The sequence below is a fragment of the Hylaeus anthracinus genome, unplaced genomic scaffold, assembly GCF_026225885.1.
Source record: "Hylaeus anthracinus isolate JK02 unplaced genomic scaffold, UHH_iyHylAnth1.0_haploid 12001, whole genome shotgun sequence".
NCBI lineage: Eukaryota > Metazoa > Arthropoda > Insecta > Hymenoptera > Colletidae > Hylaeus > Hylaeus anthracinus.
In genome coordinates this window covers 12,498,727-12,511,982 of record NW_026534348.1, presented here as the reverse complement: position 1 = coordinate 12,511,982, position 13,256 = coordinate 12,498,727, and the positions used below count along the sequence as shown (strand labels likewise).

At 39.3% G+C, this 13,256-nt stretch overlaps 1 protein-coding gene and 1 long non-coding RNA gene across 4 annotated transcripts in view; one reads left to right on the top strand and one right to left on the bottom strand.

Moving 5' to 3' along the window:
• Positions 1-303: 303 nt before the first annotated feature.
• The window catches only part of LOC128891440 (uncharacterized), a 54,981-nt gene continuing 42,028 nt past the window's right edge, over positions 304-13,256 (bottom strand). For both annotated transcript variants that reach the window (XM_054150920.1, XM_054150921.1), the window contains exons 2-8: positions 6,486-6,671; positions 6,231-6,378; positions 5,719-5,995; positions 4,877-5,120; positions 4,232-4,369; positions 3,685-3,972; positions 304-3,035 (exon numbers count right to left, since the gene is read on the bottom strand). In XM_054150920.1, the coding sequence (XP_054006895.1) occupies positions 2,659-3,035; positions 3,685-3,972; positions 4,232-4,369; positions 4,877-5,120; positions 5,719-5,995; positions 6,231-6,378; positions 6,486-6,671 (1,658 nt within the window). In that variant the 3' untranslated portion in view covers positions 304-2,658. The remainder of the gene's footprint in view (positions 3,036-3,684; positions 3,973-4,231; positions 4,370-4,876; positions 5,121-5,718; positions 5,996-6,230; positions 6,379-6,485; positions 6,672-13,256) is intronic.
• Positions 4,977-6,608, top strand: LOC128891442 (uncharacterized). Of its 2 annotated transcripts, none has more exons than XR_008460829.1 (3): positions 4,977-5,166; positions 5,875-6,095; positions 6,470-6,608. It is a non-coding gene; the product is annotated as an uncharacterized LOC128891442 (long non-coding RNA). The 2 variants fall into 2 exon arrangements; XR_008460830.1 differs by having other exon boundaries at positions 4,977-5,172.

Sequence of the window (13,256 nt, the reverse complement as noted above, 5' to 3'; positions counted from 1 at the left end):
CGAAATTAACGCTACATTAAAATAGCTCCTGGTAAAAGTGGGCTGTCGGCGATGTCTCAGCTCCATCGGAGCAATTGCCAGGGAATGTACAGGCACAAAGTAGGTTAACGAAGAAAAACATAATTGGGTTTCAGGAATTTCATACGCATACATGCGTTTAATTGATCTGGTAAATTAGTTGTTTCTCTAACTCACGAGAATTGAATTAAATTCATCAATGATATTTAACATTTTTATGTTGATTTATCCATTAATTTCTTAAGTTAAAAATAACACGCAAAGAGGGAAAGGTAGAAGGAAGAATTTGGTAAAATCACAATTTTGTATTAACAACGTTACAGTATTACAATATAGGCAGTTTGTTCGGTGTTGCTCGACTTGCTGTATTTCGCGGAATAAACGGTAATTCGTAAATTATTGTTCCTTGTACACACATTCGTTTACACGGTCGACTAGTTGTCTCGCGTTATCGTCTCGATAGCGATGATACGACGAACGCAACTGAAAATGTTGCTCGTTTAACATCCTGCGAACACGGGGCACCTTTAATTAAAAATATTTCGCGACTGGATCGTTCGATGAAAATATCTTCAACATCATCTTTGTTATCACCGCTCTTCGTATTCAATATTTTCCAAAATATCATCTCGGTGCGAAAGAATAAAATTATTTTCGCGCTAACTCAACCGCAAGAAATTGCAATCTCTTTTTACTTTAATACTAATTCCTTCTTTTAGAAATTTATTTTAGAATCGAATTTAGTTGGAAATTCATCGCGCTCGACTAATCCGGAGCTCCTTAATCGATAATAATCTAGATTGCATTACCACACGCATGGATACACGTTTGTCATCACGTATAGAAGCGAGTGTCTATGTACATGACATGCGTATGTAATTTCTAATATAAATAGTTTGTTAAATAAATAGTTATCGTTATCTCTGGGCTCTTGTACCGTTCGCGGCTCGCTCGTTCCCCGAAGAGGAACGTTTGCTCGTCGAAAAGCTCTCAAAACGTCTCGAACGACGGTACAAAGATAAATTCTTGTCTTCTGGCTATATATTTGCATCGTTATACTATACCACTTATCGCTGCGTACGAGCTCCGATTGGACTAGTTTCAATACCTTTAGCTAGCTTCGCCTACGTGTAAGCATCGACCTTTAGTTCAACCGATTTCTCCTCGATGGACACTCCAGGTCACGGTTTCTAGTTTTATACATCGACAGGAATTAAACGATCACCATTCGCCACTCTAATTTATTCCAGTGAATCTCCAGAATTCAATTACAAATTACAAGGCTCATTAAAAATTGCTTTTCAATTTTTAACTGCTGGTCTCGAGTAGAGATTTGCATGTTTCAGTGTTGGCAAGGATATCGATGTAGATGATTGTGTTAAAAATTAGGTTTTCGGTTCAGTGGATTTCACTTCTTTTATTATCTTATTTCTTTGATTGGTATTCGTTCCTCCTTCGACTTCTAATCGATAAACCTCCTAGCTATTGCTGATATTGCAGATCATGACATTTTTATTTAATTTTTGAATATATTTATCAGCGTAATTATCCCGAAAAAATTTGTGAAATGAACTTAGAACAGTGGCTTTTTCTTGCGGATGAATCTGAAGAATTGTAAACCTCTGGATTTGATCTCTATAAAAATACGGAGTTTCTAGGTTTTCGTGGGAATAGGTGATCGTTTAACTTGTGCATCTACGCGTGGCAGTGAACTGGCACGAAGCGTAAACAAATACGCCGACGGCGAGTCGAGGTTACTCCCCTGTGGACGGAACGTTTCCGTGGTTCCTCTCGTCGAAAGTCGACGTTATTGTCCTTAATTGCACCGCGAATTAAGCGACCCCTACTGGAATCTCGCGCTCCTATCGAGCGCCGAACGCTGTACAGATTAGCGTGCCATTGTTCGCCGACTATCGCTATTACGACTTCTAACGGTACCTTAAATCAAAAAAGGAACAACCAAGACGAATTCTCGAAGGCAGTGCAATGATAAGAAAAATCAGTTCCTCGTTACTCCCAAAACACAAGTGGCACTGTTAGTACGAGTCTTTAATTTATACTGTATTAATAATTGCACAATAATATCCTTTATTTTTGTACTATTGCGATCGACTGTTTCGAAAATCAATTCGTTGGCCATGAATTTAAATTAGGTTGTACTTGGGGGTCGTTAACCTCGCCCTTTCACCCTGCTCGATACAGTTCTTGTATTTACATTTTGTTTCTGGAGAACAAGGTTAATAAAAAAGTGAATTCGTGGCTCTTTACGGAGTACTGGGTTGTACCATAATTATTTGCTATTTTTTTTTTTTTTTAATCAAATGAAGGGATAAAATTTTTAAATGAATTTGAGTGTCACATATCGTTGTAAAAGTTTACAGGTCAAGCTATTCATTCACTGTTGGCAGGAAATCGTATGTGGATCAAAGAATCAAGCGAGGCAATCGAAGGCACATGTGCCAACGATCGCCAAGGTTCGGAGCACATGTGCCTCCGCTTTGTAATCAATATGTTATTCGATTACACTTAGAAAACAACGAATATTTATGGTACAGCACAATGTAGTTATCGATCCATACATTGACTATTTTCCTCGAGTGTCGTTAGATCTTGTGGATCCGTTATTCAATCTCGATCGTGTTACGCGCTGGCTTCGTCGATCACTGTGATCACCCTATTACTAGGAGCAACATTTGCTGCGTGCCATTTCGGTTTGGCTTCTTCGATCGTCGGTTGAACTCCCACTGCTCGTTCGAAATTCGTTCGACTACCTTTCGATCGCGCCAGGGACCATCTGCGACCTCGACGATCGGTGATGATCGGCATCTCGGCGATCAGATTATTCTCGAACTCCGAGAGCATCAGATAGTTCTCGACCTTGTTGCACGAGGTTATGCAATCGCCTATGTAATCGAGATCCTCGAGCATGTTGTCCGGGAGATCCATGTCGGCGATCCCCTCCTCGGAGATGCAGGTCAGTTCAGGTTTCTCAGGGGCGATCGCGTCGATCATCTCACCTAAGATGAGATTTAATCATTATGATCCTTTACTGAATTAGTTTGATTCTGGTTGCAACATCAAGATTGATGCTTTTGAATTTTTAAATAGAAAGAAGTAAAAGGGGATTGTAAGAAAGAGAGGGTTGGTAACGAATACACGAAGACGAAGAAGGTTAGAGATTGTATAGAGAATATCTGTACTCGACTATTTTGTGTCAAATTAGGTCACCTTTGAGGTTAATTTAAAATATCAAGTTGTGCAAAAAGTTCGTTTGGATTTTAACGGACAAACAAACAGTGATTTTTCTCAGACAACAAAATATATTTTCTCTATAAATTTTAATGTAATTGTATCGTAATGTAAATTCATGATTCTGCGTTTGTAAAGGTCCTCCTCAAGTTAGAAACTCTCGTAACTGGAGAGAAAAATCCATTACCACAAATCGAACCAAGTTTTTGGCCAACGAAACACTTCTAAAAATTATTTCAAGGATTTATCGATGACTAAAAATAGATACATGTATTATTATATCAGTATAATCGAAATTCAATATATGAACAAGACTAGTGAACCTGACAGTGGAAATAAAATTGCATTATTTTAATCAAAACGTGGGAGGAATGTGTAGCAATTTTTCTAGAAAATTAATATTATATAATAATGAACCTGGTGGTGGTGAAATATCCGTGCCAAGAACGAGCGCAGCCGCGGCAGCCCCAGCTGCTGCGACGTGTGGAACGTCGTTTTCCGGTTCCTGGCTGAACGACAGTCGTCGACGTTGCGGGCAAGCGTCCGAAATGCAGAGATGCTTGGTCCCGTTGGACCTGGTGTGTTTGTGCCTCGACAAATTCCTTCTATGAAGATCTATGAAAAATAGGGTGAAACTGCCGACGAGAACGCAGGTGGAGCTGAAATAGTAACCAGCCTTTCCGCCGCAGCCGACGTTCATGTATCCTGGAAAATTTATGGTTGCCCGGTATTTTTTCATATTCGTTGGGTCTGCTTCTGGTTTCGTACGAGCTACCGCGGTACATTGGTTGACAAATTGGGTAACGAAGTGGTATATTATGAAATACGTAAAACATATTTCCTTCACTTTTTTTTTGTCACACGTGAAACGAATTAAAAATATTAATTTCAATTAATTTATATCGATTTCTATTATGTTTTATTAATTTCTTTTTTGTTGTTGTAGTAACCAATGCTTAATTACCAGAAATGGGAACACCGATTGCAATTGGTATGGCTTGAGAGCATTGCACAAAACCCCAAGTTCTTGCAAAGTTCCTCGCCCTCACTCTCTCGTACGTGTACATTTTGAGGCTGTAGTGGTAGCCGCCACAGAAGATGCCTGTAGAAACACGTGCTCTATATTTTGTGTGTATCAAAACTATAAACTAATTGTAAAAGATCGAAAGGTAAGGAAAAACTTGGAAGAATTGTATAAAATCATTATCGAAGAGTGAAATTCCAGGGATTAAGATAAAATTCTAATGTGGAAGTTTATGTTTGATAAATATTTTGTGTATCCTCCACTTCTCGGTCGAATAACGATCTAAAAATGGCTCTGACGCACCAACGCCTTAATTACAGGGTCTGATGATACAAAAACTGTGGAAGAATTTTAAAAAATAATTATTGAAAAGTGAAATTCCAGGTATTAAGATAAAAATCTGACGTGGAAGTTTATGTTTGATAAATATTTTGTGTATCCTCCATTTCTTGGTCGAATAACAGTCTAAAATTGGCTCGGACGCATCAACGCCTCAATTATAGGGCCTGATGAAACAACGGCCTTGACATTGAACGAGAACCTGTTTCACCAATTCACGTTTATTAAGAAGGAACCATATTCTACCGTAAATCCAGGCAAACATGACGTATCCGTGATAATTCCCTTGAACAGCGGTGAGGGCCAGGATGCAGAGTCCGCAGACGAAGACTGCCGCCTGCGTCAGGTACTGACGCGCTATCCTGCATTCCACGCTGCGATGGACAACGAGAAGACCAAAGGCCACGCAACCTAGGGTCCAGGCAAGGCCCAGATACGCCTGGAGCAGAATCACCGTGTCGCCCAGACCTTCTTCCTCAGCCTGATGTGCCTGGAAATTAATTAGATCAATCAGAGGAACGTAGTGGAGTTTGAAGGTCGAAGTAAACCTTTGTCACATTTAACCCTTTAGTGTTTAACACTGGGAGAGGGAGGGTGTTTAACACGAGTCACGCAAAATTTGTTTATGCAAATTCATATTTTTACACACGATGAAAAAGAATTAAAATTTACATGAAAGAGTGTCTTATCTTCTATGTGGTATAAAATGTATATTATTCTTGCTGATGTATATACTTTTTTCCATTTATTAAGGTGCTGAATATTTAAGTGATTTTTAATACATTTTGTAGTTGTCATAAATTCAATTTCATTCCAATTGGTTTCGAACCTAAAGTGGAACTTCGGTGGAGCCTAGATCCACAATACCTCGTTTCACAAAATCTTTCAAACATTTACAATCTCCAATTACATTCTGTGACTCGATACGCGACTCAATAACTCAACACTTATCAAATAAACCCAAGACGGATCAAAGTGCACAATATTCTATTTTTGTAAATGTTTCTACATACTCTACCAAACCACACCCACCTGTTTTCAAGATAGAAATATCAAGGTTCGTTTGAATTTTATTATGGACGTTTTACCAAGTAAAATATCGGCGTGTTGATCCCAAAGGCGGATATTCCAGTGGACACTAGCAGTATCCTAACGGTCTTGCTCTTCAGCGTGCTGAAGTCGAAGAACGGCGGCCTGTCGTCCGTCTTGTTCTTGTCCTTGATCTTGCGCTTTTGATTTTTCAGGTGAAGAATCGCTCTGCGCTGGGGATGATACAGGGACGCGCTTCGATAAAAAGTGCCCAAAATAAAAGTGAGGAAAACCACGCCTGTCACCGCCTGAAGACCCAAGCGCCAACCAATCTTGCTGGAAGGAGAAGCAAGTGAAAATTTTACTGTTTTCATCTTCGGATTGTTGCAGTGAAAAATCGCAATTAATTCATATTTCTAATAGGATTAAACGAGAGGTAAAAAATGTAGATAACGAGTATGCGAGTGACTCGGGATTACGGAGAGTTAATAAATATTAGCAACGACATTGAACGCACGCTTTGAAATTAAGCTTCGCGATGTAATCAGAGTTTCAAAGTCTTGACGTGTACCTAATCGCTCCTTTTATGAACGCTGACATGACAGCGATACCAAGGCCACTTCCGGACACAATGAAAATCTCGACCAGCTCCCTTCTTCTCTTGAAATATTGCGCCACCATCAGAGTACTGCAATCCCTCGTCATGCCAACACCTATACCTGTTTAAAATAATCAAAGTTGGTCCATAAATTTCATGAAGAATATTTAAGACACGTCTTTCTCTTTTCTGTTTTTCTTCTGTTACAATAGGTTTGGGCCAACTCACCAACAACAGTCCCGTAGCTGAAGAACAGCTGATGGAACTGCGATGCGAACGAAGTGAAGAGACAACCAAGCGCAGTAACGAGTCCGCCCAAAACTGCAGTGAGCCTGGTGCTCTTTCTTCGACAAAACGCTATCGTCACAGGTGAAACCAGCAGGGCAACTCCTGTCGACATTGCACCTAGCCATCCTGCGAAAAAATAACGGGCTTTTAATTGTTTGAACGTCGAACGACAATGAGTTGACTTTTTCCCTTAGATAACACTTGATGTCTCGCATGAATGAAGGACAAGTAGTAGGCACGTGTATCTCATGCGGCATACCTATTGGGGTATCTTATACTGAATGTATCTATTATTCTCATTTAATAAACAGTATTTTATTAGAATAATTGTTTGTGCTTGTTTCAGAAAGTTATATACATGGCTTCAGGTATTTGCACAATTTTTTTTTTGAACAATCGACCTGCTGATTGATTTAATTTTGTGGTTATCCGTTATCGATCAATAAACTTATTATTATTATTATTATTCTATTCACAGTGTCATTTAATTTTTAGTATTCATTTGAAGCTTGGTTTTATAACATCCCTGCATCTCGTCCCTTATGGATTATTATTTTTGTTTTCATTTATTTTCTGTATTGTCTTGATAAATAAATACAGTGAAGGTTAATAAGTGTAAAATATTACAACAAGGGACTTTCCTAATGAAAACAGGAGATGACACATAAAAGTTTGCAAAGAACTCCTGTCTCGCGCCATTGATGACCGTGCTGGCGCCAGCTTTCCATTTCCTCTGGCATATTGTCTTCCGTTTCCCTGCTTTTCTGTGCTTTTGCTTATCTTGGGATCTGTGTATATATTTGCTCGACCGCGCATTTAAATTTATCATAAATATCTCGCAGAGGAATGTCTCGAGAATTTACAAATAACCATCGCCTTTACACGAATTAACAATTGTCTGACAAAGGTCTATCTTATCTCTGTTGCACTCCACTGCTGATGCGCATAACATTTTCCTCTCATAGATTTTCCATGACGAGGCAAGTGTTTTGATGTTCGATGAACCTTACAAATTGATCGCCAGCATGATGCAGCTCGCAGCTCCTTTCACCTTTAATAATGACAGGCAGATTTCCTCGAATAGTCCGTTCCTGATTGATGAGACTAGAACGATCGAAATGTGGACCACCTTAATCCTATGTTACGATTGAATACAATTCAAAACATGCACACAGTTTTCCTGAGACGTCATACAATCCAAATTTATTGATGGTAACGTTTTCAATCTTTTAATCAAGGTAGCAGGTTAAATATTTATGTTTCAGTCAAGAAAGCGTTAAGAAACCTTGATAATGAATTAAATCTTCTTTATAGATCCAACGTGGCTGTTTCTGTCCGTGCTCTCGTATCTAAAGTTGCCGAGAGCGATCGTTCCCGTCATCGTTCTCCCTCGACGCGCGTTTTCCACGATCGGTCTTCTCGAGACGCCTATTAATATTGGCAACGTTACTAAACAGACGTTGACTCTCGATCGAGGTTAAGACCGCTTTAATTACGGCTGCGACGAGCAAGCCGATTAGTCGGCTGCTCGCGATGGAGTCGAGTTGTTTAATTAATTTTCGCCGTTCCAGCGATCGCAGGCGCCGATGTCGAGTGGGATCACCGATAATTAAGTTTGAAGTGAAATAACAAATTCATCTCGCTATTTATGGCAAGTATTTACACCTTTATTATTAAGGGAGGGCAAAACCAGCTACCAGTAGTTATCGAGAGAAAATTTTGAAACTTTGTACTTTTATACAGTTTTTGACGCTGAATTCAATGGTGTAAACAAAAGAATGTTTAAACTATTTTTTCTTGCATTTTTAAAACAAAATCGAAAAATCCGTACTCTTGTTCGTTCGTTATTTTTTAAGGATTATTTTTTTTTAAAATTCATGTATAGTTCGAGATAGCTAGTGTTGGTCTCGGCGCCCTCTCTTAAATGCTTTACTTTGCCAATATTAACCACAAGTACTTGTTACAAGTAACTACTCCTCTTTTATATTTTTTAATTATGTCATCTCAACTTTGACTTCACTTCAACTTTGAAACACTCAATTTGAACGCAATTCGATTGAATTATTCTTTTCAAATTTACTCAAACACGAGTTCATTCTTAGTTTGATCGAATTATGAAGAGCTCAAAAATAATAAATGTTTGCAGATCGATGTTCCTGTAGAGTTTTTATTAAAATTTGATGGAATATGGTCACTGCAGTAGTTAAATAGAGTACCTAGGGTTTATCACGTGATCGCGCCGTAAACACTCTAGCGCGCAAATATTCAAATTAGAAAATCGGATCGTCGATCCTCGCATATCGTACCTACGTTGACTAGGGGTTGGCGGTATCGTTTCGTTCCCTCCAACAGCAGCCAGGATCCGACAGCCCCGTGAATTCCCGTGGAGAGAATTTGCACCATAACGCCGGTCACAACGACCACCCAACCCCAACCACTCTCCGGGTAGTAATGCTGTCTTATGGTACATCGTGCAATGTATCTACAGCACGCAATAAAAAAAAGTTTCCGATGGGAAAACTCCTGGCACGTATCAATTTATGGACGTTGGTCAACATTTCGTGTTGTCAGTGTGGCTCGATTTAAAACTGTTACTCGATTATCGCTTGGGGAACCAAGATTCTAATAAAATTTCATGACTGCGTATTTGTTGATACGAAAGGAAAGGAAAGAAAGAGGAGAAAGGAAATTTAAATTATTCCTCGAAAAGATTTATGAGTGGCTTTGTGATATTGGATTGATCCAGTTAAGTTATTCGAATCGATGAAGGGGGATGAAGATGGTGGAAGTTTAAGAAGGCAGATTTCATCTCTGTCGTGCCTCAGAAAATTGTTCTGCTTTTTATCTGATATACATAAATTAGATGCTGAATGTTTTTTTCTAGGTGTTCATGAATTGCACTTTCTACTACTGAACAAGGATTCAAGAAGAAACGCAATTTGGTATAAAAACATTATTCATAAAATTGAACATCTTCGCTGTGTCCATTTGTGTTTAACTAATTTTGTAGAATGGGGTTGCTCCTCTGGAGGACAATAATTTCAAATGATTCTCTACTCGAACTTTGAGTCACTATATAAACAAGACAAAAAATCGTCTAAAAAGGGAGAACTGGTAACCCCAGCGATAATTATACAAGATTTCCAACGAGCTCATCGGACCTGGGATCCCGATTCTCATCCTCCTCGTTTCCTATCGGTGCTCCAGGCTTTCGCAGACAAACGCTCCCCTCGCCCTCGCCCGAGGACGAGTTTTCGCCATGTTCGCCGGAAATCGCCACCCCGCTGTCCTCGAAAACGGGACTCTGAAGTCCATCCCTTTCGCGGTGGTCTCGAGTCTTCATCCCTCTACCTCAAGGTTATTTCCACGAGAAACGCACCGTTCATGCCGGCCAAACTATCTTTTGTTTCTCATCGTTCCGCCCCCAACCTTTTTAACCGCTGCTGCAATTTATCGTTCGCGTTGCAAAAGACGGGAAACTGTTTCAGCAGCGCGTGGACACTCGACGGGGTGAATTTGCTGGTACTGTGAACACGGATCGATGTTTGGCATATTTTCACAGTGCGTTGATTAAACCCTGCTGCCCTGGACGGCTATTGGTATTCGATTAATTTGTTCGACGTATACTGCGACTGCACTAGCACGTCCATAAATGCAGCTCCGATAAATGTCGTTCCACCCCGAATAGATAATTTCTCGCGTTAGGTGTCAGGGAATTTGGCGAAATTGATACGTGACGTGAAATTAGGGGCGGTGGAGGGGTTTATGTCATCGTTTAGGTGAGTTTGAACGGGGTTAGGAAATGTGGGATGTTGAATTCAGCGATTTTGGATGTTTAAAAATTACGCTGTTTGAGGAGACATGAATTTTTATCTCTGAATCTGTCAACCATACTGAGTTGCTATTTTTTGCGTTCTTTGAGAATAATTAACTTTGTGAAATAAAATATTTTTCGGGCTGAAGAGCTATTCTCCTGAAGTGGGAAAAAATGGGGAAGTTATTATGACGAAAGAGGAATTTTAAAAATCTGAAAATAATCTTTTACCTTTTTCTACGAAATAAGGTTATTTCTAAGATGGACTGCAATTAGTATTCTTTTAAATAACAGACCTACGTGCTACAGAAAAATTCACAAACTTTTCCCCACAGTATGTAACAGCTATACGTGCTTTCGTTCCTCATATTTCGAGCTCGATTTCACTCCAGAGACTCGAGTTTCAGAGATAATTAATGTCTCCCTAGAAGAACACGAGGTTTGAAGCTTCTTCAACCTACTTAACAAAATTTCACGTGATATTTCACAAACGTTTCGTGATACTCGTTTTCCCCTTTGTACGATACTAAATAAAATATACATGTTCGAAATAAGTTGGGGTCTTTTGGTACTCTGAGGTCCGATGAGAACGAAGATAAAAGAGATTCCTCGTATCGATCGTTCCAAAACTACTACTTGAATACGTTTACTTCAAAAATTTGTCCAATGGAAGATCGATCGTCTCGAGACTATCCCAAAAATAGATTTACTCCGAAAATTCTTGTATACACTTTCGAATGAAGAGACGTCGCAGCTGAAGCTCGAAGTTAGACCCTGGAGACTGATGGTGTTGATACAATTCGTCAGAGAAATACCTCGGGATTTCGTGACGTTGAGAATACGGGATCTATTGGCGCGGGAATATGTTTGGAACTTTATTCTGGTCTCGTTGGGAGATTAAATTCTAGATCCTGGCGAGTAGAACGTGGTCACGCTGATAAAGTTGGAGGACCGAGTTTCTATTCTTTTAGTACCGAGGAAACTTTCCTGGTGCTGCTTTCCGTAAACCGAGTTGGGTGGACGCACTTCAAAGCAGAGCTGAATTTGCGACTAATGGTTGGCTTGGAGAACAGCGTTCCTCGACGTTAACCGTGTACCTACGAGAGGAGAAGCTAAGGAGAATATTTTCTCTTTTTCAGTTTTGGTAGTGCTAGTTCGCTTTCGTATTTTATTTTCATTGAATGAGGTTTCAGTCATATGAAAATCGAGAAGCAGAGTTATTGTGAAGTATTGTGAAAATCGAATTGATAGAGGAAGTATCCTTTAATCTATGTAATTTAAAAGGAAATAGATTTTTATTTTATATATAAATACAATAAAGAGAACCGACAATAATTCAACATATAATTATTAAAATTAAAGGAGGATCGAAATATTCAATACCTAATAAATTTAAACAATCCCTTGGAATAATAATTGTTTCTCTTCAATTTCCAACGAACCAAGTTTCATCATAAAATGGAATCTAAATACTACCCAAAGGTGCACTTTCCTGGTCTATAGTAAACACTTCGATCAATCACGTTCAAGGAACAAGATCGAGAGCCTAGGAAAATATACCGGGTGTAACGACACCAAAACAAAGTCAGAACCCTATAAGTGACGCGTTCAAGTGTAACACGTGCGAATGGAGGTCGCAGGAGGCCCAATGGTCGTGTTCTTCTACAAATTACAGTAAAAGCTCGGCAAACACGCGCAAAGGACAAAGGGGGTGCGTTAAGTAAGGAGGTCGATGCGTAAACATATTTGTCGCCCACTGTAAGGGATCCAACGAAAGTAAAAGTTCATCAATTTATCGGGACTACCGCCTTGGACAGTGCAATTTGGAAAGCAAACGATCCGTGAGATCGGGGGTGGTTCGCGAGCGAAACTTTGCCATCGTAACTTTAAATTACATTCAATTGCGGGGTGGTTTTGAAATTTATCGTGAGCGTTCTGTCTCTGTCCAGCGGAAGGGCGATATTAAAGTGATCGAATGTAATTTGAGATTTATCGTTGCCATCTCTGCTTTGTGCATTTTTGTTTGTAAGCGAAGGGAAAATAAGGCATCGAGAATTATTTGATAATTTATAATTTTCTTTGATGTGTCCAATACTTCTCGAAATCATTGATAGATATATTTTGCTCGAGATCAATGATTGGATCAACAATTTAAAATATGCAGCCCCTTTGGGTTTTGTAATATTTAAAATGAAATGATTTATATGAAAATAAACGTATGAATACAATAAGTATTATACGAATAACTATCTCTGATAATTATAAAACAGTTTGGTTGTTAAGAACTACATTAATGAGCTGCTGGATAATGGTGAACATCTTTTGAAATAACCAAATGGCGAACATTTTATTAGGATTCTCATTACAAGGGAGACTTTTAAACGAATTAGTATTTAAAATGAACATCGATGCAGCTATACATTAATAAATCATCATCGCCCTCGATTTCACGAGAAGCAAATAATCCACGATACAATTCCCTCTACAGGGGGTACAATAAAAATTTTTCCATCGCGGTGGCCCTTCCGCTCGGCAAAAATATACCGCACTAGTCAATTTCGAGCCGAAGGGGGTCAACGATGCTACGTGCCGTTCAACCGGAATAAGAATACTGGAAACTGTATCCTATACCAAAAGCTGTCACCCTGTGCTCTCCCACGGCCCACCTCTCCTTCACCCTCCGGTATTCTGCCACGATGCTCGCGATACTGGAACCTATTTCACTATTTTCACCTCAGGATCGTCTACCATCTTTTAAAAAATAAATATTATTCGATCCCACGGACCTACGAACTTTTCAAATAGAATTTCAATTAATCGACTCTGACCCCAGGATCAAAAAATGTATTCCTCCTCTCGATATCCTGAAAGCTTCTCATTTGAAAGCATGAAACATT